At 38.8% G+C, this 25,156-nt stretch overlaps 1 protein-coding gene across 1 annotated transcript in view; it reads right to left on the bottom strand.

Moving 5' to 3' along the window:
- Nucleotides 1-16,128: 16,128 nt before the first annotated feature.
- The window catches only part of Rassf8 (Ras association domain family member 8), a 116,157-nt gene continuing 107,129 nt past the window's right edge, over nucleotides 16,129-25,156 (bottom strand). Inside the window, exons 5-6 of the mRNA XM_003470453.5 lie at nucleotides 20,918-21,062; nucleotides 16,129-20,271 (exon numbers count right to left, since the gene is read on the bottom strand). Of these exons, the coding sequence (XP_003470501.1) occupies nucleotides 20,150-20,271; nucleotides 20,918-21,062 (267 nt within the window). The 3' untranslated portion in view covers nucleotides 16,129-20,149. The remainder of the gene's footprint in view (nucleotides 20,272-20,917; nucleotides 21,063-25,156) is intronic.

Genomic DNA, 25,156 nt, shown 5'->3' with positions numbered 1-25,156 from the left:
GCCTTGCATATCTGCTTTCATTTGGCTTATTGGTACATAACTTTCTTGGTGTGGATAGAAGACAAATTAATTGTTTCCAAAATATCCAGTTGTTAATTTCACTTGTCTAAATTGTTTTGTTGTCTCTTATAACATCAATTTCCCCATACTCCAACCCACACGAAGGGATTTTTTTTTCTTTTTTGTTGCAAGAATTATGGTGCAACTTATACACTATTTAAAGGCAAAATGCCTTATACGTAGTAGGTACTTAGTCATACTTAGTAAGTTAGATGACTAACTGACAGTTCTATACTTATACCCAAAAGAACACTCAGCTTACTGATGACTTTGAAGAATTATTAATTGAATAGAATTCATTTCATATATGGAAATAAATATAGAGATTTCTAAAAAAAAAAAAAAAACCCTAAAAATAGAAACCTCATTCAGCTCAGAAATTCCCCTTCATGGCATCTTTCTGAAAGAGTTCACGATACCATATTATAATGATACGGGCACCCAGGTTTATAAAGCACAGGTCATTCTGGCTCCGTCCTGAAAGCAGCTTGTACATCCGTCAACAGATTGAATGCATGAAGCAAATATGGTGTTTATACACAGTGGTATAGACTCCACTTCAAAGGGGGATAAATTCAATTCATTTGTAGTAAATTGAATTCACCTAGAGACAATGATGCTAATCACTATGATGTGATTTCTTTTATATGAGAAACCCAACATATAAATACAGAGCAAAATGAAGATAGATAATAGGAAGAGAGAAATGGGTGTTTTGCAAAAGGGGAGGGAACTAGGAGACAGAGGGAGAGGCAGGGATGGAGAAGAACTAAGATGTCTTATGGACATGTATCGGGTCCTCACAATGAAAGTAATCATGATGTACTGCAAACATGTACCAATAAAAATAAATTTTTCTCAAGGACCTGGCCACTACCAGCTTCTAAAGGTGACTCATGCAGTAGCTATATTCCTACTCAATTTTATTAAAACCATGCTGAAAGTAACTCGTGTTTCTATATAAAATAGATGGCAGATTAAAGGTTATGAGATACACAGGACAGTAACTTTTCTTTGGGACTGACTTATATACTGTTGGATTAACATTATCTCCCCATAACATAGGATATGATGAAATTATTTTTGTGCTTGTTTTTATTTTGTGGTACTGAGGATTAAAACTGGGGCCTTCGCACTGGACTATTTTGTGACCCCTTTTTGATTTTTTATTTTTGAGATGCGATCTTTCTAAATCACTAAGTTGCCCAGACAGCGCTCCTGCCTCAGCCTCCCAGAGTGCTAGTATTACAACTATGATGCATTATTTTGATAAAACGTGGCAGTTTGATATGTGACATTTTGATATCACATGTAAGCTAGTTAACTTATTCATCCACTTCCTTATCTTTATTTGTGATGCGGATGTTTGAATCTTACCCTTACCTATTTGGAAGTCCATAGGAATGCAGCAGGTTGTTAACTGTAGTCATTTTCCTGTGCTACAGAGCTCAGCACGATCCCTCCTGTCTAGCTGGAACTTCGTGCCCATCACCAAACGCTCACTCTCCCCGTTTGCATTAGTTCCATTTACATTTGTTCAACTTGTGTTAGATTTACACTTAAGTGAGATCATGTGGCATTTGTTTCTCAGGGCCTGGAGTATTGCGCATGGGTCATCTGTGTGGCTATGAATGACGTCACTTCCTGTCTTTAAGGGTGAATAGTGTATGCTAAGCATGTATATATTACATGCATGTATTAATATGTGTCATATGTCTCACATGCATATGCACACATATACATACATGTAAATTCATGTAATATCTCTAGTATATACATACATATACACAACAGAGTGCTATTCAGCCTTAAAAGGGAAGAATCTGTTCAGTATGGACTTATATGTGCATACACACCATCTGCGTGTGTATTACATGTCTATATACACATTTATGTGTCCATGTTTTCTTTATTCATCTGCCGATGACTCTTACTTGGTTCTGGATCTTGCTTATTGTAATCTTGGTTCTGTGATCTTGCAGAGACGACAGGCCTGCAGGTATCTCTTTGGCACACTGATTTGCACTCCTTTGGTGACATACCCAGCAGCGGGATTGCTGAATCATGGCGGTTCTATATTTGGTTTCTGAGGCTCTGCCATTCCATTTCGTATAATGGCTGTATCAGTTTACATTCCCACCCACAAGGTGCAGAGATCCCTTGTCCTCTACATCTTTGCCAATATCTCTCATTTATCTTTCCATCACAGTCATCCTACCAGGCTGAAGCAACAGCTCACCATGCTTTTAATTTTCACTTCCTCAATGAGTAATGGTGTTATGTTTTGTAATTTGTATTGTGTTGGCTGTTTGTGTGCCCTATATGGAGAAAGGTCAGCTCAGATTCTCTGCCTGTCTCTTAACTGGGCTATTGTTTTGCTATCGAGTTGCTTCCCCACCACATTAAATGGAAATAGTACCACTCATTTCTAGGACCCCAAAAACACCTTGTGCATTTCCAAATGGCCCTAGCGGGAAGAACTGTCTTTATTGCAAACTATCACCTTGGAGATTGATGGTAAAGTGAGGTAGAAAGAATTGTTTTTATTGGCCTTGCCAGAACATCTAGAATTCACAACAGTGGTTTCTTACCATGTTGTTTCACGGAACTTTCAATCTACTTTTTGTTTGTTTCTTTGGTCTTTTTGAGACATGGTCTCTCTATCAGTCAGGATGGGCTCAAACTTACTATGCAACCCAGGCTGGCCTCAGACTCAAGGAAGTCCTCCTGTCTCAGCCTCCCACGTGCTGGGATAACAGGCCTACATCACAAAGCCAGGTCTCAATCTACTTTTCATAAAATTTTTCTTCAGAAATCTTTGTGCGTCAAGGAAGTATAAAGCTGCAATCTATGTCTGACCTGCTTTCTTGGGGTGGCTCTATTCCTATCTACTAACTAGGGAGCTTTCTGTATCTTTGCAAATATAACTATCTTTGTCTTGGCAATGGTTTATTTTGTAATTAATAAAGAGTGAGGATTTTAAAAGAAACCACCAAGGCAAAAGATTAATAAATAACAAGAATTTAGACGTCTCTTGTGAAATCCAGCCATCTTGTTCATATGTAAGACATTCTGATTGTTTAGTAATTCAAGCCAAGATGAGTTTCTCAGTGTGGGTTTTTAGTGCTTTATTAATCTCTTGCCTGGTGATATCCTTCTAAAATCTTCACTCTTTATTAAATTGTTATCACTAGACAGCTTCCCAGTGATCTCAGTGAAATGAGGTGTTCCTTTTGATTAAATTGCGAGTAAATGAACATGACCAATCACTGCAACGTTTACAGAGGCACCAAACTGGAAAAGATCTTTCAAATGATCTTCATTTCAAAGAGCGAGTTATAAAACAGTGGCTAATTGTGTTTTTCATGTTGAAACAAACACCTGAAGCCCTCAGCGTAAGTTGCTCATCTTTCGAAAACAACTCAGCAAATAACGTGAAGATAAAAACCAAAGTTCCTAGGTAATGAGTACGTCTTTAATTGATTATATTTTTTTTTATTTAGAGAAAGATAAAACAGAATAGAAAATGGTCAGAAATAGTACATACTTTCAAAGAAAAGAAATAAACAGTAATCAATCGCTAGTTGATTACCATCTCTCGGTTAAGTTTACCACCACACTGAGGCTTTGGAGCCCAGGCAGGTTGGCGCATGGTAGCTGCTGCCCCCTAGTGTAAGAACCTTGTTACTGCAGACAGTGAGTTCCTTTTTAAAACTATTATTTTAAAAAAACAAAGCCCCCTCAAAGCATAAAAACGACACAGAATTGCCAAACAAACAAGATAATAGGAAACCAACACTAGTTAATGCATCAAAGTAGTTGTTCATATTACAAGATTTAGACATGAAAAAATGATCAAACAATGAAAACACAAACTTGTCTTTGATGAACTAGCAGAGATTCGTGGTATAGTTATCTATCTTGCGTATATATACTCACACACACCTAGATGTGAGTTCTTGAACGAGCCTAAGACACCCACTGCCAAATGAATGGGAAGTAAGTTAAGACGCTTTGTTTAAATGACAAAAATAATTAGAAAAGTTATGTTAGTCCTTAATGTTAAGTGAAATAAAGCAGGCACATAAAGTTAAGTATTGCGTGGGGAAAACCCAAATAGAAATGATTTAAGGAAAAACTAAAAGAGATCCTAGGAAACAGCGGGGAAGACTCTGGAGATGGAAAGAGGGCTGGGCAAGTGAGGAGAGGGTAGGCATGGGGGGGCGGCAGAAAGGAAGCCAGGATGCAGAATGTGTGTGAACCAAGTCCCTGAGATGCGTGCAGTCAGGCTGTGCCACGTGCAGTCATAAAAATGACATCACTCTTTCAAAATGAGGACGGAGAACTATTTTTTTTTTTACTATTTTCTTGCAGAAACAGTTTGATGTTGTATAATTTTGATTTTTTTCTTATGCTTATTCTTTTTTTCTACTCATTGTTTTTCTGCTTTTGAGATGGCCACATAATTTTTAGGGTCTGGTGCTAAATGAAAATGTGGTATCTGGGGCTTGGGATTTAGCTCAGCGGCATAAGCACCTGCCTTAAAAGCAGGCAGTCGTGAGTTCGATCCCCGGTACCGGTAAAAGTGAAAAAGACAAAAAAAAAAAAAAAAAAAAGAAAGAAAATGTGGTATCTACCTCTTGTTCAACAACTAGAGGAAAACCAGGCCTAACAATACACTTTCTTTCCCTCTACACGTGTTTTTGTCTTCTTGTAGTGCTTTAAAACTTGCTACTCAATATTATTCTAAAGACAAATTAAAATTTTGGTTGTTAGCATGAGTTCTATCATTCATCTTTATTCGTCTCTATATTGTCTAATGCCAGGAATATGCATATAGAAGCAAATATAATATATTAATTGCAAATACAGTATGCTTTGGAATTACCAAAATTACACAATTTGTATTTTGTGACACTCACACGCATATACATTTTCTCCTTCTCCTGTCCTCATTCTGTTTTTTTTTTTTCTTCATTAATATGGATTGAAATCAGGTCTAACACTGAACTACATTCCAGCCCTTTATGAAAAAATTTTGTAAAAAAGAAAAAAAAATTGAAACAAGATCTCACTACATCACCCAGCCTGGGCTTCGACTTGTGATCCTCCTGCCTCAGCCTCCTGAAGTGCATGGATTACAAGCCTGAGCCATTACACCTGGTTACGTATTTCATTCTTAACAGAAGAGCGATGCTGCACAAAGCTGGTTCCACGTTTTTAGTCCACGTCTTGGTCTGTGCCCATGACCTTTGGCTCATTGACAAATAAAGAACAGTAAGGAAAAAGGACCAGGAGATGCCATTTTCCCTTTGAGTGTGCATTAAAATTTTCAGTCGAAGTGGTTGGTCAAGTAACGGGAGTAGGAAAGCACAGGACAGGAAGGATTTCTTCTTCCTTTGTTTTGCTAAGGACGCCGTGGTCTTCTGTCTGTGGTAGAAGCAAGCTGTGGTTGGAACCCAGTGATGGCCTCTCTGCTCCCGCCAGCTCCAAGTGTTGCAGGTGGAGCACTCCCTCGTGCTGGCTTTGAGCCTTGCTGAACCTCCTCACGCTGTGGACCCACTGGGGTTTTGTGTGCCTGAGACACTGTGAATACTGTTTGCTGACAGGAGGTAGAGAGTGGTGCATATGCACATCACAGGCATCTTTTGCTGTCACACACGCTCCACTGTCCCATTAAAGTCACCTACCTACGGAGCACAGGTTTAAATATATATATATATTGATATGGAGTCTCATTATGTAGTCCAGTCTTGGCCTGACCTCACTCTGTAGCCTAGCTGGCCTCAGACTTGTGGCAGTCCTCCTGCCTCAGCCTTGTACATGCTCCTATTGTTATGGGCAGCTGAACTAGTTAGAAATATTATAGGCAGTCGGACAGGGCTAGGCTCTTGAAGAAGCTGGCACAGAGGACCAGAGGTCTGTAGACCTTGGAGGAGACACACACCTCTTGCTGTAGGCCAGATCTTGGGACAGAAGGCAAAACAAATGCAACCACACCCTTAAGTATAAGGGGTTAAATCTGCATCACTTTGAGAAACCAGGAGTCACCATCCCAAACCCCTATAGGAAGTCACTGATCCGTAAAGAATGCTCGCTTGCTAAGTGACTCGCTTCCCCATGTGTCCCTGATTTGGTCAACTTTACCTGAACAATTAAATCTATTGGTTGACCTCATGCTCCTCTGCCTTATCAGTTCCCAGTTTCCCCCACTTTAAACCCGCCTCACCTCCTGGTTTTACTCTATAAAAATCCCAAGAAAACACAGAATCTTTGGCAACCCACTCAGGACCCATTCTGTCTCTCTCTCAGAGCGAAGCTTTCTTTCTCTCCATAAATATTTCTGCTCTTAATTTCTATTGTTCTAAAAATTCATTCTTCAATTTTAGAGAACACGAACTCGTTCTGGACATACAGTAGGTGGGGAATTTCGTTCCCCTATATCACTACTGGTCTTTATGAAATACTAACCTTGTTTCTTAACAATTGTTGAAAGCACAATATAATAGCCTCTAAATCTAAAGTAAAGACCTGTAAGAGTAAGAAAGAACTATAGAACTGTATAGTCTGATTCCTGCTTTGTTTCCACACATATAATTTTTATGTTTTATAAGTGAGAAAGTTTAGACAGTTGTGCAAAACCAAGTTCCTTTGCCACATGTGTGTAACAGAAGCCCTGTGCTAAGTACAAGATCATGTTCCTCTGCTTCAGATTATTTGTCTGTAACAGGGAGCTTAGATTCAATTCATTTTGGGAAACAGCAGAAGTAAAGAGAACAATTTGGCAAGGGGATAGAGAAATAAAACTAATTTTTCTGAGATTTAAAAATAGGTTCCTAATGACCATGTCGTTGTCTTTTGCACAAGGTCTATCTAAAAATCACTGATCTCTGTTTGAGAGACTATGGCAGATACTATAGACCCAGCAAGCATGAAACATGAGATAGATAAAATTAATGTGCATGAATTTTTGAAAGAGCAATAAATATTATGGAAAAGGATGACCTCAGAATAAGGTGACTGATTCAGAATGGGAAGAAATTTTCATTGTCATTATGACTATTTCCTTTGCAGATGCCCAATAAACGAGATGGCTTTTCAAAGCCACACAGTAAGCAGCAGAAAAATGTTATATTTCACTGCAGCTCCTACTTTTTAATCTAACCTGCTCCAAATGTTTTCAGCTTAGGAGATCCAATGAAAATATAGATTAAGGATAAAGATCCAGAGTGAACGGAATAACAAGAAGGTAATTAATTATATATGGCTAAGTGTCTTTTTAATAAATTAAAATCTGAATATTGATATCCACACCAGAACCTCCCTCTGAATTTGAAAGTTTTCCAAGCAGCAGAAGTTCTCAGCATAAAATGATTTTTTTTAGTGTAGTGTAGCAGCAGGAATACAAATTCTAATCTGTAAACAGATGGGAATCTGTGAGCTAATTACAGCCGCTATTTACGATGTCACAGGATCAAGCTTTGTAAAGGATCTGTAACTGCAGGCTGCTCTGGACATCACAGCGACAGCCCAGAGTCCTCCTGCAGAGGGCAGAGAGCGACCGGGCAGCGGCCACGCGGCTGTGTGCAGTGGGAGATCATTTTCATCAGCCTCCTTGGAGGACAGCAAAAAGCTGGTGGCAGCCTGCAGGAAGCCAGGACAGGTCAGGCTTCCCTCGCAGGTAAAACTGTCCAGCTCTTTCTGCAGGAATTCTCTATGTTGAAGCCCCATTCTGAGAATTGTAAGCTTTTTCTACATCAGATAAATGGCTGACAGAGGTTAAGAAAGTCCATTGGGAATGCATTTTTTCCCCCTTTAGGGTGTGCTAAATTAAAGAACCAAGTGAAAGATTTATTAAAAAGTGCTTTGAGCTAGATGTGGTGGGACAGGACCATCATCCCAGCACTGGGAGGCTGAAGCAAAGAGGACCACAAACTCCTGGGTAGGTGGTTTAGCAAGTTAGCAAAAGCCTGTCCTTCCTCCTCGCAAAAAAGCACGGGTTGGGTGGGGGGCTAGGCATGCAGCTGCGTGAGAGCCTTAGATCCCCAGCAGCATAGAAACTAAAGAAAAAGAGAACAAACCACTTGGGCAATTCAATCTGAGAATTTACTTTGAAGATATTATTAGGTGAAGAAAGACAGCAAAACCAATTTCCATTGAAGAATGTGTTTGCTCTGCTTATCTTAGAGATGTTAAGCCCAATGGGTTTTGTTTGTTTGTTTGACGAAATGATTGAATGAGGCATAAGGAGTTCAAGGAGAGGAGGCAGGCAGTTATAGTAGCGAGAGAAATAAACATTGCTTCAGGCTGAAAAAAGGAAACTGAGGCAAAGGACACCTGAACTTTGGAAATGGACCTGGAATTTGGTATGGGTGGGTGACAGCCTGACCTCAGATTTTGTCACCCAAGTGTTCGGGCTAGAGATGTGATCACTGCACTAGGAGTAGGTGGTGATCCTGAGAAATCCACTGAGAAACACCAATTTCATAAATCTTCATCCTGAGCATCCATGTCCTGGCGTCCGCGGTGTCCATGCAGGTGGGCAGAAGGGCACCGGACAGACTGTGAGGCCTCTTGCAGACAGGGAGCTTCTTGCCTGTGGGTGCTGAGCCCATGTTCCGGAGCGCTTGCTGCAGGACAGATCACAGGGACTCTCACCACCTCCCCCAGTGCAGAGCACTGTTCAGGATTTCAGAGTCCGCAGGGAAAAGAGCTCACCCAGCATGAAAGGCAGACAGGCAGGGAGAACACACGGTGTTCTTTAAAAATCTTTAAAATTTTTTAATTTTGATATTCTATTTTATTAAGCCTAATATTTCTAAACTATCACCATGTTCATATGTCATCAATGTACAGTTACTCGTGAGAAATTTTACTTTTTTTTTTTTATTGTGGTTCCTAGTCTAAAATCCAGGGTGTTTTTAACACTTACTTCTGATGCTAAATTTTCATTAAAAACATCGGACCAGTATTTATATTTATGGATGAAAAAGTAGCATCACACATCATCATTGTGCTAGACATTTTTAAAGTGTCTGATTAGTGAATTTAACACCAAAATACAAAAAGCAAAATGAAGGGGAAAAAATCCGTCTTTTATTTTGCTCATTATTTACACTTCTCATATGAGAAAAACAATACGATGTGTAAGCTTGTGTATGTTGGGGGCTGGGGATTTCGCTCAGAGGCATAAGCGCCTGCCTTGCAAGCAGGCAGTCGTGAGTTCGATCCCTGGTACCGATAAAAAGGAAAAAGACAAAAAAAAAAAAAAAGCTTGTGTATCTGATTTATTTCAGTTAACATTATAATCTCAAGGTACATCCATTTTCCTGCAAATGATACAAGTTTCTTCTTCTTCACACCAGAGTGGTTAGCACTCGGTCCTGTGTGAATGCCACATTTTCTTAATCTCTTTTCCTGTCCATGAAAGCACAGCACTAAGAAATCAGCACGAGACTCATCATAAAGATAAAAGCAGAATTTCAACTCAGTATTATCAATGTGTACTGTAAAGGAGTATGCCATACATTTAAAATTCTACATTTGTCAAGATCTGCAATCTGTTATTAAATTTGTCTTGTAAAATTTGAAGATAATTTACCTAACACTTGCTGGCGATTTCACGTGAGCGAGGAGTCTCTCTCTTCTCTAAGCCAACGCAGAGTGATTCATTCATTTTTTCATTCAGTTCATAGTTATTGAAGGTGCTGATGCCCCAGGCCCTGGCACGCAGGGGAGGATGAAACAGACAGGGTCTCCATCTTGTGGCCTGTGCAGGATGGTGCTGACAGATTTGAGGAGTCGCTGGACCTGGGATGACTGTGTGACAGACTTCCCAGGGAGGTACACTGTCGGTGATAATAACCTGGGGCCCAGGGGAGGCGGGGAGGTTGTTACATCAAGGTATTTCTCAGGTGCAGTCAGGAGGGCAGCACAGAGGGCTCCCCGCCAGGGTCTGTTTTGAAGAATGACAGCAGTCACATAGGTTCTGTTTGGTCACACAGAGTGGGGAGCCCCTCCTAGGAGGCGTTTTACGCATTGTTCATCTTTCTTTGCCTGGATTTCCTCTTAAAATATTCCGTGTCCCTGGCTGCCCACATGGTGGACAACGCTCAGAGAAAAACTTTGAGACTGAATTAACTGATCAATGTGGCTGCTGCTGTCTTTGTGATTTCTGGTCTGCATTTTCATCATTTTCAAACCTTTCTACAGTTATTGTCTGTGTCACATGTCAGAATCCTGGGACCTGGAGCTGGAAGAGAACTAGAAATCAGCTCTCCTGAGCCCTTTATTTGACAAAAATGGAAACTGAGGCCAGAGAGAACTAATGCTTTGCCTGTTGTCATGCGGCTCTCAGGAGAGAGAGATGTGAGAATGTGGGTCTCTGGGTGCTTTTACACCTTGTTCTGGACTGTTTCTTTCCCTTTAGAAGTATCAGGCCAAGTTAAGAAACGGGGAGCTCAAACTAACATAAAGTTAATATGCTAGAAACCATTTCCAGTAACAACCTATCAAAAATGAAGGCACTCTGGCCTTAGGGGACAGTAGTTCAATGCCATCCATGTTTTGTGTGTGTGTAAGGTTGCATGAAGTTTGTGGGCAGCGTCTTTTCATCATATGATACAGTATCTATCATGGTTCTCTGCTAGTAACATTTGACCTGTAGGTTTACTCTGGATACATCATTGTAAGTTTGCCCCTTTGAGTCACGTGTCCCCATTCCTCCCACATGTATTGGATGTGTTTGTTTTCAATTCCACATATGTTACGGTTGATACATTGTGTAAACTTGAGAAATTGGGAAGTTTAAGAGACTCAGCAGGGAGTCAGAGTTTGTAAACATTCTCTTACTTTGTAAACATTCTCAGTCCTGCAAGAGGAGGGCTGGGAGATTTTGTGAGTGCTACATTGGCCCTGTGTACAGTATAAAGGAGGAAAAGAGGATTGCTCTTCCCCCGCTTTTGCACTGGCTGCTTTTGCTGGCTGCTGCCTTGAAGTGTTGCCTCTGGGCTATGTTATCCTGCCTTGGAACCAGCTGATTATGGACTGAAACCACCACAAAGCTAAATAAATCTTTCCTTCTTTCATTTGGAGTGTTTAGTATTTTGTCCCAGCAAGGAGAAAAAAGTAACCAAGACAACATATATCTGAGACTACATGGTTTTTTTTTTTCCCTGTGTCTGGATTATTTTATTTCATGCAATGGTTTCTAGTTTACATTCATGTTTTTCAGGCTGAATAATATTCCACCGGGGGACAATATATGAATTTATGTTGATTCCATGCTGTTCTGGCTATTGTGAATGCCACTACAAGGAGCTTGTGAGTGCAGACATCTCTATAAAGTGCTAGTTTCATGTTTCATGGATATACTCTCTCAGAAATTGCTATTCATTTGGTAGAGATTTTATTCCTAATTTTTAAATTCTTTCATACTGTTTTTTTTTTTTAATTTTATAATGACTGTACCAAGTTTACATTATAATGGTTTGTTTTTCTCTATACCTCCAAAGACATTTCCAATTTTATTTCCTCCCATACTGGGAACTTAACCCAGATCCTTTGCAGTCATTTTTTTTTTTTTTTTCAAGACAGGGTCTTGCTAAACTTTCAAGGTGTCCTAGAGCTGATGATTCTCCTGCCTCAGCTCCCAAGTAGCTGGGATGACAGGTAGGTGCCACTGCACCAAGTCATCACTTTTGGATAATAACCGTGCCACGTAACAAGTGTAAGAAGCCTCTCATGGTTTTGATTTGTATTTTGCTGATTGGTCCACGTTTGGCAATTTTATGTATTTGGAAAAATGTCTCTTTGGGTTCTTGCTCATTTTTAACTTGGATATTTGCTTTTCACTTCTAAGTTCTTTGAGTTCCTCTTAATTTGGATATTAACTCCTTGCAGATACGTGGCTCACAGATATCCTGGTTGGGTGTGTCACTCTTTAGTTTAATGCTTCCAATTTGATCATTGATCCTTTTATTGCCTGAGCTTTTGAAGTGATATCCATGCTTTATACTCCTGTTTAGCAGAAAGGTGATTCCTACGTAAAATAGAAGAGTTGAGTATTACTTGACTTATCATTTATAATTTGTTGACAATCTCTTTTTAGGGCGTCCTAGAAATATTCATTTAATGTTACAAAGCCGTGCCTGACAACAGCTTGCTTTTAAGGTTTTGAGTTTAAAAATACAAGTCCACATCCATACGTATCAGGTGTTTAAGCTGCAGTTTGGAAGGATCAACCTAGGAAAAGAAAGCATCTTTAGATCTAAAGGATGTTACTGGGGCCACGATTTTGGAAACCAGAGTAGACTGTTTTACATCTTTCATGAAAGGTCATTTTATCCATGAATTTGATTTTAATTGGAAACATGGAGGATAAACCGATGCAGATTTGACACCTTTAATATCTTTAAATAACTTCCTGCATTCTCTGATACTTGAGACGTGAAAAAAATGCACAACTAGGGGGCTGGGGCTTTAGCTCAGCAGCATAAGTGCCTGCCTTGCAAGCAGGCAGTTGCGAGTTCGATCCCCGATACCGATAAAAAAAGAAAAAGACAAAAAAAAAAAAAAAAAAAAAAAAAAAAACATGCACAACTAGTCCAAAGGTTTAGGTAGTGGGTCCCAGCCAAGAGAAGCTGATCCGTTCTGAGTCAGTTGCTAAGAAAGAGAACGCGATGTCACAGGCTTCCCAGGCACCTCCAGCCTCTTGCTGAAGATGTGGGGTGTGCAGCACCTCCCTCCTGGGCTCTGCCCTCACTTCAGATCTTAACTCCAGGGGCATCTCTTTTGGTTTTACATGTTGGTAGTATATTAACTGTTATGTTCATTGTGAGGCGTTGGTACATGTACATAACACATCTTAATTTGCAAGAAGATCTATTTCTTTTTTCCTATTATCTTTTATTTGCTCTTCATATAGTACTGTATTTTGAATTTCTCAGATAAAATATTTGATATTTACACTTGTGTGCTTGATTTATTTCATTTAATACCATCACAGGGTGCGTCCGTTTTCCTACAGGTGGCTCAAATTTATCCTTTATGGCTGAGTGACACTGACTGCATATAAATATCGTATTTTCTTTATCCATTCATCTGTCAATGGACTCCTAGGCTGCTTCCACGATTTAGCTATGAGTTGTGCTGCTGTAAGCCTGAGTGTGCATGTGTCACTGTCATCTCTTTAACCCTTTCTGAATGTTAGCCTGAGGGAAATAATGGTCAGTTGGAATTGCTATTGCTAGTTTTTGGAGGAATCTCCACACTGATTTCCATAGTGGCTGTTCCACTAGTTTCCATTCCTACCAACACTGCAGAAGGCTTCCTTCCCCTCTGCAGCCTCACCAGCATTTGTTACTATTCGATTTCTTAACGACCACATCTTTCTAGGGTAAGACGGACTCTCGGGACTGTTAATTTTCATATCTCTAATGGCCACGTATGCAGAACATTGTTTCATACATTATTGCCTGTTTGCACTTTGAGAAGCACTCTAGAGGCTTTCTTATGTCGCATATATAAAACTGCAACTTGTGATAACTATTTTTCTTTACTGCTGTTCTTTTTTTTTGCTTTGTCCACAATCAAACATAATGTCTTGCTTCTTTGTTCATCGTATTTTTCTTTCTAGAATAAAAGCTCCATTTTGGCAGAGACTTTGGGCTTTCTTGTTTATTGTTCTATCTGCAGTGCCACCCAGAGTAGGCATTCAGGAAATACGAGTGTGGGGAGGCCTTTTCACCTTGGAGGGCCTCAACCATTTTAGTAGAGCTTTCTCTGATTGTTCTCACTCATCTCTTGTGTGTTTCTGTAGAACTCTGCTCTAGACAGAATTAACGTCACATTACCTGACATTAAAGTCCACATTTTTCTTCTAGAATTTATTGCTTCCAGTTTTTAACAGTAACTATTTGGATAAAGCAAGCTTCTATACATGTGTTTGGAAATTCAATTACATTCATTCAAGTTAGGATAATTTCACTGACAGCAGAGAATATGAAAAAGATAGGATTTTATTAAACTGCCAGTTCAGTGATTCAGCAAGATGAGATTCAAAAAAAAAAAAAAAAAAGGAAATCCAGCAAATCCAGTTTAGTTTTCAGCTGCATCACAGTGAATCAAGCCTTCTGTGCTGGCCTGATCCAATCACAAATGGAGTTTTATCAGCAGCACTGGCTGAGCTGCTCAAACGGGACACAGCAAATGTTCAGGAGAGGAGGGACTAAAAGCCAGTATTTCAAAAAACTGGGAAGTATTTTGCTTGGAAAAGAGGAAACCTAGGGGGCATGATGAATGTCTTCAAATATCTTTAGTACTATCACATTGGTGAGAAATTGTTCTGTGTGGCCTTGAGGAAAGCTGAAATCATAGGGAAATCTATTTGGCTCAATAAGAGGAGACTTTTTTATGACCTGCAGTAAGAGGCCCAGCATGGGGAGGTCCCAGAGTTCTGACGCAGCTGGCATTTCTGCGACAGAAGTGGTTCATAGCTGTGCTCAGTAACCATCACCACGTCCTGTCTCCAGGGGCCCCGCCCCTCGGCAGGCTCTGCAGCCCTCCGCCCCTTCCAGTGTCTCTGTGGTGTCTGAAGCTGTATTCTTTGCTTCATGTGCCTGTGATTTCCTTTATGCTTACAAACTTTTTGCTATTCTCTCTTCTTCCTGTACTGATCTCTTGTTTGGCAACACACAAAGCAGAATGTCTGTGAACGTTCAGCACCAGGAGACCCACGGCACCACGGCCACCAGCCACGTAAGGCTGTGAACAGCTGTTAAACACCTGGGCTTGCTTGCTTTATTGTGCACGCCTCCTTGAATGCTGTCCTTTCACTGCTGTCTACTTGCATGTCTACAACCTGCTCAATCCTATTCTTTTCCTGGTCCCAAGAAGGTGTTCAGTAAAAACTTACCCTGTGAATAAAGCCAATGGCAAGCTACCATTGTCTCTGGCTTGGCTCGCAGTCCGCCTGAGTGGCCTTCCTGGCCTCCTGACATGACCTTCGGCCAGTTTGCCACGCTGCCAGCCAGAAGCGTCTTCCTTCCTATGCAGATCTGATCCTTTCTGTGCTTAAAAACAACCCGGTGGCTCCCCAGATGAGGCCCACACTCCTTACAGCACGGCAGGCACTGCGTGGCCCGATGCCCACCTCCTCTCTCAGCCCTCTGCCCTTCATCATCCGACCACAGCTGCTTCTTCTTCCTTTCCTTCAGCCCATGCCAGGCAGCCCTTCCTGGCTCAGCCGCCTTCTCCCGGGTCTCTGACTCCCTGGGCTCGGGGGGCTCCTTCTGCTGTTCCCATGGCATACTGTCTTGGCCCCTTTAATTGTGCTTAACAGGTTGTAGAGAGGCTGTCGCTTGCTCTTTAGATCGCAGCCTCAAGACTCCCCTGGCCCGTCCTCAGGCACACTGTACGGTTTGGGCACATTATTTCCATGTCCTTAACAACGCACGACTTTAGAGAGGGGTCAGGATGGGTAATTAAAATTCTAAAAGTTCTCCAAGCTAGCATGTAGTGTAAACATGTCAAAGTTTCTCAGTTTTTTATATTTACTCATGTATGATTTCTTGATCAATCTATAACTATTAAATATTATAGGAATATTGAATATTCTTATAAGATTTATGTTTCCACACTAGAAAGTGATTAAGGTGCAGACACTGGGCACTGGAGTTTAAGCTGTGCTCCCATGCAAGGCAGGAAGCGCTGCGGGGCTGGACGATGCAAATTCACTGCTGCACCAGCTGCCCATCAGCACTGACTTGGGAGCTGTCCCCTGGTGGCTGTGCATGTCTGAGGTGACAAGTGTCTTCTGTGCTTAAAGAATAGCTTTTCCACTCCCCTTTTGAAATAAAAAGAGGCTTATTAATTTCTTAAGTCCTACTTTGGTGAAGCAGCTACGATGTGAGCCATAGCTAATTCTTTAATAGTAACAATTAACATTACATTCAAGAAATACATAGCTTTGCGTCAGTGATATAGAGATCCGTTCTCTTTGGCATCTTTGACAGGAAATAAAACTGTACTTTAAGATACGAAACACGTAAGAAACAAACCAACAACTGCCCCAATGAATCCTGAAAATTTATTATTTGGGAGAATATCAGGTATTGATCTTTTGCTTTACAGCTCATGATAATAATCAGAAAATATTCATTTTGAAATGAAAGTCAAAAGAAAATAATTACATATAATACATATTACAGATCTTTTCTTTGTACATAAGCAAAGCAGTAAAAGCATACTTATGGCCCACAATTAGTGAACATGGCAATTTTTTGTTTAAAGCTGCAGCAACTCCAAATCCTCCCGGGTCAATGAAGAAAGTCACCAAGACATACACTTAGGGCGATTACCACGTCTGGCTGTAAATCTATATTTTTCATCTTTCCCTCCCCTCATATATATGTATATACTTTATTGCCTTTATATTTCTGCTGGTTTAATATAATTAGTATACTAAATAGTTATCTGCATTTATTTGGTTTCTAAAAATATATATAATGCGTTGGAAAGAGCTTCTGCAGCTTTCAGCAGTCACTGTCCTTGCATCCAAAACTTTGACTGGGAAATGTAAAGCAGCAAGACCAGAATAAATAGCGATGGTCGTGTCTCTTTGATACAGCTAACGGCCTTCACTTGGAACTCAGAAACACTGTGGCAAACAGTATAAACATGCAACTTAAAAACGGACAGAATATAAAGCGATACTTATGAGCTACATTTTAATACAGACTAATACAGACAACTTAAGGTAGAAGAGAGGAACGTGGTGCCATTATATACAGATAAATTAAGGCCCAGTTTCTCAAAGGCAATCGATGTACAATGCTAACTGCCCATCTGCCCACATCCTTTTTGGGCCTGAAATCAAGTTTTTGCTTTTTTCAAATTATTTCCTCAACCCACTACAGTCTAGTTGGAAATGGGTTCACAGAAATGGCTTTAAAAGAAGTTACTTCCTTTGAGGATCACTTTGTTCTTATTCACAAAGAAAGTTGTCTTTTAATGCAGGAGTATATCTTGTTTTTATTGTGGAAGCAAAGGCTCATTTATTCATCTTATATGTCACATAACCATACCATAAATTCTATTATGTACTTTAGAGTATATATATATATATATATATATATCACTTCATCCATGTTATTTTAGCTTGTTTATGACTAATTTCAACTACAGGAATTGATGATTTGCTCATTGATGATTGGGAATTAAGAGGATAACTTCTACTTATAAAACGGAAGCCTCACATATAAAACATTCTGTGCTTTAAGATAAAAAAGAAATGCAAACAACCCAACATAGCTTATAAAGAAAAAAAAAAAAAACCCAGGTAAGCCATCTTTGAGGACAATGATACTCAAAAGGTCAAAAAGACTGTTATTTGAGATTGTTCCTTGGTAAAAAACAAAAACAGGAACTATTTTTGGCATATATAATATTGTAGAAAATTGCCGTGTCACTAAAAAACACAGAAATTTGTAATTTATTATTAGAAGGTGAATATGCCCCCCCTGTAAAACTTTTTACTTGGTATTTTTGTATAGCATTGCCTGCTCCCCCCTCCAAAATGTATCCAAAGATGTGGCACTTAATCCAACTTATATGTATTCACAATAAGTAAAAATGATCACAAAGAGACTAAAACATTTTAAGATGCTCCTATGGAAATGAATTTTTCTATTTTAAAAACGGATTTAAAAAATCTTCTTTAGGTATGTGCTTCCAAAAGTAATGTAACTGATTAAAAAGTACAGCTGCTTAGTGTGTTCATTAATTCACATTGACACACTCTTCCCTTCGAGGAAACAGCTTTGCTATAGCTAATTAGGTCCATGAAGATTATTTGGCAGCTTGAAAATTCTGTCAAGTTGTCAGACAGGTGAACTGTGAGACTGCTGGAGAATCTCAACGACTACAAGTTGATGGAATGGTACCTGGTCTTCTTTAGCTACTATGTAAATTCTGAAGATAAGTTACAACAAGTAAGTTAGATATTGATGCTGTTTTTCATGGTATACCAAGGCATCTTTGCAATTAATTACAAAGTTTAACATAACTACAGTTCTGCATTTTCACTTAAATAGAATACAATGAATTTATAAAATGTTTTTCTTTGTGAATAAGGTCTTAATTTCTCTGAACAACAACAAAATGACTCAATATAGGGTAGGACTCCTTAAAAATAAGGCATATATTGGACATACATAAATCATTATTATCACAAAGGCTACAAATTATTTTGGTTTTTAAATATCCTAATTTTAAATACATGTAGATATGAAATGACTATTATAAATTGAGAGCAAATGTATACAGGTTGTGATTACACAGGTAAAGAATCATTTAATATTTCTCAAGTTATCTAGAAAGTAGTGGCAAGATCAATTTGATAACTCCAGGAACCCAAAGAAAATATTTTCAGTTGAGGTCTATTGTTCACCTGAACTACAAAAGGCAAACTGCATTGCTTTCAGTTCTCTAGAAGCTTCTACATATTTTCATAGCCATTCTTAAAGTTTCTCATAGGTAACCTAAACAAAGCAGCATTCCTGGCATTCATTAAACCAAAAATAAGTCAAATGTGCTGAAACATCCAAAGTTGCCTTCATGCATAAGACATTTCTTTATCGTTACCATGGCATTACTATATTAATCCACTTTTATTTTGTTGCATATAAGTAATACAGAGAATATATTTTCTTCAGAAGGACAAACTACCTTACATTTCAGGTCAAAATGTTAATTACATTGTACCAAATTTGTTCAGAGGGAATGTAAAAATGGCTATGAGGTGTCAGACAGTATCTGTCTGAACATCAGTGGTGAATCTTCGTTAAGCCACCACTCATGGGACAGGTGCTGACTCATTCTGCTTTTATAAATAAAACAATATATGTACAAAAGGAGATTAATATCCTATAAAAGTCAAACCTAAAAAAGAAAACATACTCTGAATTTAATTTTATTTCCTCAGTAAAATGTACCTAACTCCAATCTTTTTTCCTTCTAAGTGACTGGAGAAAGCACATAAATTATGTACAAAGAATAATTTATTCGTGGGTGTGTATACAACAGACCATACTTATTAAATGGGTTATTTGAAATATAGCCCCCAAGATGAATGCAATCATTGTGTACTGCAAATAAGTACTAGCAAAAATTTTTTAAAAATTTAGCATCTGGTAGATCATTGGCATCCCAAAGTATACCAATCTGTTCCTTAGATATCTATAAGTTATGCGTCACATTAACTCTGAGAATCCATGGCAATAAATGATAAGGCATAGCTCAAACAAATCACACAATGTACCAGGAAACCCCATGTCCATTTGGATAGATATCCAATACACAGTTTTGTACAACAGTATATGAAAGATTGCAAACCTTTTATATGAACACTTTTAACTCATGAAATATATTTCTGTTATGTTACATGGTCACCTATGTATTTGAAAATGCTGTTAAGAAAGATTAAAAAGAAATCTCAATTACTTTGCCTAAGTAAGCAATGGCTACGACAGGTTCATCAATGAAACGCAGTGGGTTCTTCTACAGTTAGTGTGGGTGGTGGAGCTCCCCACACTTCTGCAGAATAAATTAGCAATGCACGGGTGAAGTCTGGCAACGTGCACACAGAGATATCCACAATATGTAACAGTAAGTCACAGGATAAGTCTTAACAAAATTACTTAAACATCAACATTCATACATTCATCAATTACATGGAATAAATTAAACTAAGCCAGTCACATAATTCTCTGTACTCTTAGTTCATGGTTTATTTATGTACAAATATAGTATAATACTTTCCTAATGAACTCAAAATGCTAGAAATAAAAATGAAGGCTTTGCATTACAGCTGCTGGACAAAACTGTCAATACTGTTGATGTGTGAAAACACAGTTTCTTTGTTCTTTAGCATCAGTGCACAGGGTATGGCTCCACGTGGTATGCAGTTTAGGGGAAAAAAAAGATACAGTGGCTTGTGAAACATCCTCTGTTCGTCATTGGCACAAATTGAAGAAAGAACGTTGTTGTCCTTGGTACCTTTATTGGCTCTCTCCCCGAAAGACAGACAATGTTATACATATATGCCTTCAGGATTAAAACCAGATGAGATAGGGTTCTGCAGAATACGAAGATTACTGGGGAGCTGCCGAGATGAACCAGGTCGCTTCAGGGACCCCGAGTGGAATGGTGCCTCTATACAGGAAACAGAGACTCATTAAGCAGGAGATTAGCAATCCGACCAATTAGAACACTTCCTGTCCTAAAGGACCTGCAATGCCCGCGGGCTCTGGGCTCTGCAAGGGAAGGCTAAGCCCATTTCAGATGGGCGTCTACTGGATAAACCAGTGTTTGCTGGAGTGAACAGTGAGTGGTATGTTTAAAAAGTGAGCATTTTGCTTCTTGTGGTTGTTTATTGTAGAATTTACGGACTGATAACTGCCTTTTAAATATCAGTGCAAATTAGTAACAAAGACTTTTAGGAAAGGAAGAAAGGAATAAGGAACTGAGAAACTAAAATTCAAAATTAATAAATATGAAATACATACTTTAGGAAAAAGTTTTATAAAGAAGCATCTTAAAATGAATGAAATAAAATTTGGTGATTACATGATTACCTAAATAAATAATGTAAATACAATTAATAATAAGTATATAACATATAATAAATAAATGTTACTGTTTTTCCTCAGAATCAGGAAATAGGATGAATTTTTCTTTTAAGTAGTTCACTTAAAAGTTAGCTATGAATGGCTGGAACATGCTTTAACTTGAATGCAAGCAGTTTATTCCCAGTTCACTAGGGAGAAGCAAGGGGAAAAAACCTCTCATCACCACTTACCCCTTTCTATGTCTGCCTGGGAGGCCTCTATTTCAATGGGCTCTGCCGGCAGGACGGTGACTTTAGTTCCCGTCTGCTGGATGAACTGCTGGAGATTGACTTGCCGCAGCTCTTTGGTCAGCTGCTCCAGCTCTTGCTCTTTATCCTAGTTGGAAATCATTAGTTATCTTTTGAGTTGAGGATTCACTGCTGGCCAGTGAAGACAGCCTTGCCAAAGTCCCTCCATGGCAGGGCAGGCAGTGCCCTCGCAAGGGCAAACTTAACCAATCTGGTTCACAGAGATAGAATATGCGAAAGAGGTCACTGTTATTCTGGAATGAGCCCCAAACCAGGCAAATGGAAGACAATGGCTTTTCAGTCTTTTTTCCCCAGCACTGAGGACTGAACCCAAACCTCTGCACCATCAGCATCTCTACCACCTTTTGCTATTTTACAACAGGGCTCATTAAGTCTCTAAGTTTTCCGGGTGGGTCAACTTGCGATCCTCCGCCCTCCTGCCTCAGTCACCTAGTAATACAGGTGTGGCCACCACTCAGCTGTCTGTTCTCTAACTACACGCAACGCCTCCTTTGAAACATCAATCGCATAAAATGAGTACATGGTTATAAACTTTCATCACAAAAAAGAATAATACTACGATTCTGTACCAGTACTACAGCAACCATGTTGAACACCCCTATTAACCCCTTCATCACCAACTGCACATTCGCAGCCATTCAGTCCACGACACTTCGATTTCTTGGTTTTTATAAGCTGTTTAAATTTTTATAGAGTCCATTATTATATTAAGATTTACCTTATAGTATGAAGAAAGCAAGATTCTCAGTCTTAAGTTTTTACGTTCTTGACAAAAAGTGGGAGAACTCCAGAGCCCTGGAGAAAGGGATCAAGGTTTAGATAGCTGGGAAGCCCCAAAAGCACCGAGCCATCCTGTGAAAGGACTTGTCACTTTCTGTCCTCTCTGTACTGCACCATCAGGAAAGACACAAAGCCCCACCCAGGCAGATGTGTCTGAAGGATTTATTAAGCTCAGGGAAGACATACTAGAAGTGTGCTTACTGGTTTTTAAATTTTTTATAGAGCCACAAATCTAGTTTGTACAGTTAAAGGTGGTAAATTAATAGTCATCACAGTTTGTCATTTTCTAGGCTGTGTCGGATGCTATTGTTTTTGCTCATTGCACTACGTTAGCTAAGGTGACATAATTGTTCTAATTTGCTGTTCTTCCTGGCACACCAAGACTGAGACTGCCTAAGGGTCATAAGCAGTACTATAGGCCAGTGCCAAAGAGCCAGCGGCCAAGTATGCAGCAAGTTCTCATCTCTAATAAACTGAAGAGGTAGGATCTTGCAAAAGGCTCAAAATCTAAAAGCCAGCTACACCTGGAAGACAACTCTGAGAAGCAGTCATTTCCTACGGGTTCTAAATAATAGCTATAAAGCTACGCACCATACGCAATTTACAAATATCGACCCAGGAATTAAACCAAAACAACAAAAAGAACATGAGAAGACACTTAAGCAGATGCAACTCCAAACTTCCAACTCACCACAGGCAAACCCAGGGGGCAATGAAGTGGGACAAGTCAAAAGCCACCCACCTGGACTCCCTGAAGTGATAACAGCTGAAGTAACAAAGCAGATGAATGAAGCTCTAGAAAAAAATCAAATGAGAAATAACTTCTCAGATAGCTACAAAAGATGCTGACCATAATGAAAGACATGATTAGTGACTTAAGAGTAGATACAGATAAAAAAAAATAGAGGAGCTTAAGAAAATGATGGAAAGCACGAGCACTCAACATAGGAAACAAATGGAATCCATGCAATACACTGAAGCACTTAGGAGATTAAAAATTCCACTGAAAGTATATGCAGCAGAATGAGCCAATATGAGGACAAAAATATTAGTTATGGAAGACAGGATTGTGGTTAGTGATCATGAAAAGAGAAATTTCTTAAAATTAGCAAAGGAATACAAAAAAAAATCAATGCAACAGGTGCTAGATGATGCAAAGAATAATAACATAATACTCATTGCAGTCAATGAAAAAGCAGGAGATAGCACAAATGACATTAAAAAAAGCCTGTTCAAAGAAGTAATGACAGAAAACTTACCAGCCAGTGTAAATAATTTGACATATAGATGAGTGAGGTATACAGAACACCATTAGCCATGATCAAAGAAAAAATCTACACCAAGGCATATAATAGTTAAAATTCCAGAAAGTCAAAATAAGAAGACAATATTAAAAACTGTTGGAGAAAAGCAGCAAATCACCTATAAAGAAAAGCCCATCAGAATCGCAATAGACTTCTTAATGCAAACCCTCATGTCAAGAAAAGCCTGGAGTTAAGTATTTCAAGTCCTCAAAGAAAACAACCTTCAACCCTGAATGATCTACTCTGCAAAACTTTCTTTCAAAGTTGATGGTGAATTAAGACATTTCAATGACAAAGAACACCTGAGGAAATTCATGATCATCAAACTAGCATTCCAAAATGTTCTGAAGAACCTTCTAGAAAGAGATAATAAGGACTACAACTCCATGAACCTTCACAAAATGAATCTACCAGGCAAGGTAAGCAATTAAACAGGGGAAGAAAAGGGAACCAACAACAGAAAAATAACGTGACAAGGATAAGTCAATATATTTCAGTAATAACCATCAATGTTAATGGTCTCAATTCACCAATCAAAAGAAATAGACAGGCAGAAGAAATCAAGAAGCAAGACCCAACACTATGTTGCATACAAGAAACACATTTAATCCAAAAAATTCATAGTTAAAAGGGGCAAAGATAGGAAAAGAGGAAGACAGTGTGAAAGTTGAAGGATGGAAAACAATACGCCATGCAAAGGAACTCAGGAAAAAGCGGGGGTAGCTAATCTATTTGTAGACAAAGTGGATTTCAAACCAAGACTAAGAGAGACAAAAAAGGTCACCACATTCTCGTAAAGGGAACAATCCAAGAAGAGGTAACAATCATAGATACCTCTGTGCTCAACTATGTAGAACAAATAGTAATGGATATGAAAAAAGCCAAGCAATAATACAATTGCAATGAGGACTTCAAAACCCTGCTGTCACAAATAGATAACCAGATGAACAATCAATAAGGAAATATCAAAAGTGAACCAAACTTCTGAACAAATGGACTTTATAGATGTCTACTGAAATCAGAACATGAAAATACACATTTTTCTCAGCTGCATATGGGATGTTTTCCAAAACAAATCACATACCAATTCATAGAACATACTTTAAGTAAATACAAAGGAACTGAAATTATCCTATGCATATTATTAGGCCATAGTGCAAGGAAGCTGAAAATCAATGGCAAAGAAACCACAAGAATTTCATAAACATATACAAATTAAATAACACCCTCCTGAATAAGCAATGGATCACAGATAAAATTAAAGGAGAAATTAGACAATTCCACAATTAAACAACATTTCCAATACAACATACTAGAACTTATGGGACACAATGAAAGCAATCCTAGGAGGAAAATATATAGTGATGAATTCCCATATTAGAAAAAGCAAGGCACATAAGCTAATATTAAACCTCAAGCTTCGAGAAAAAGAGTAAGTCAAGCACAAAGCTGACATGAGGGAGGAAATTATAAAGATCAAAGCAGAAATGAATGCAATGGAGACAAAGAATCAATGAATCAAGAGTTGGTTCCTTGAGAGACAAGATAAAATCAAGCCCTTAGCAATCTCATCAAAAAAAAAAAAAAAAAAGGAAGAAAAAGACTCAAATTCATGCAATTAGCAATGAAAAGGGTGAAATCAGAATAGATCCTACAGAAATCCAGAAGATCATCTATACCTACTTCGAGAACCTATATTCTAACAATATGGAAAACACAGAAGCAATGGACAGATTCCTAGATAGTTATTAATTAACAAAGCTGAAACCTGATAACAAAGCTGATACAAAAATTCTAAACCAGTATCAGTCAATGAAACTGAAGATATAATTAAAAGCTTACTAACAAAGAAAAGCCCAGGTAGTGATGCATTCACTGCTGATTTAGAAGAGAAATTTAGAGAAGACATTATGCTGCTACTTCTCAAACTCCTGAATGAAACTGAAAGGGAAGCAATATTCTCAGTTTCACTCCTGCAAGCAAGATATCAAAACCAGAGAAGGAAGCAACCATAAAAGAGAATTAAAGGCCAATTCTCTAATGAATGTAAGACACAAAAAATTCTCAATAAGACACT

Source organism: Cavia porcellus, unplaced genomic scaffold (genome assembly GCF_034190915.1).
Source record: "Cavia porcellus strain 051 isolate PalLab524CR breed Dunkin Hartley unplaced genomic scaffold, mCavPor4.1 scaffold_27, whole genome shotgun sequence".
In the NCBI taxonomy this organism is placed as follows: Eukaryota; Metazoa; Chordata; class Mammalia; order Rodentia; family Caviidae; genus Cavia; species Cavia porcellus.
The sequence above is the reverse complement of the archived record's forward strand: the minus strand, read 5'-3'. Positions and strand labels throughout refer to the sequence as shown.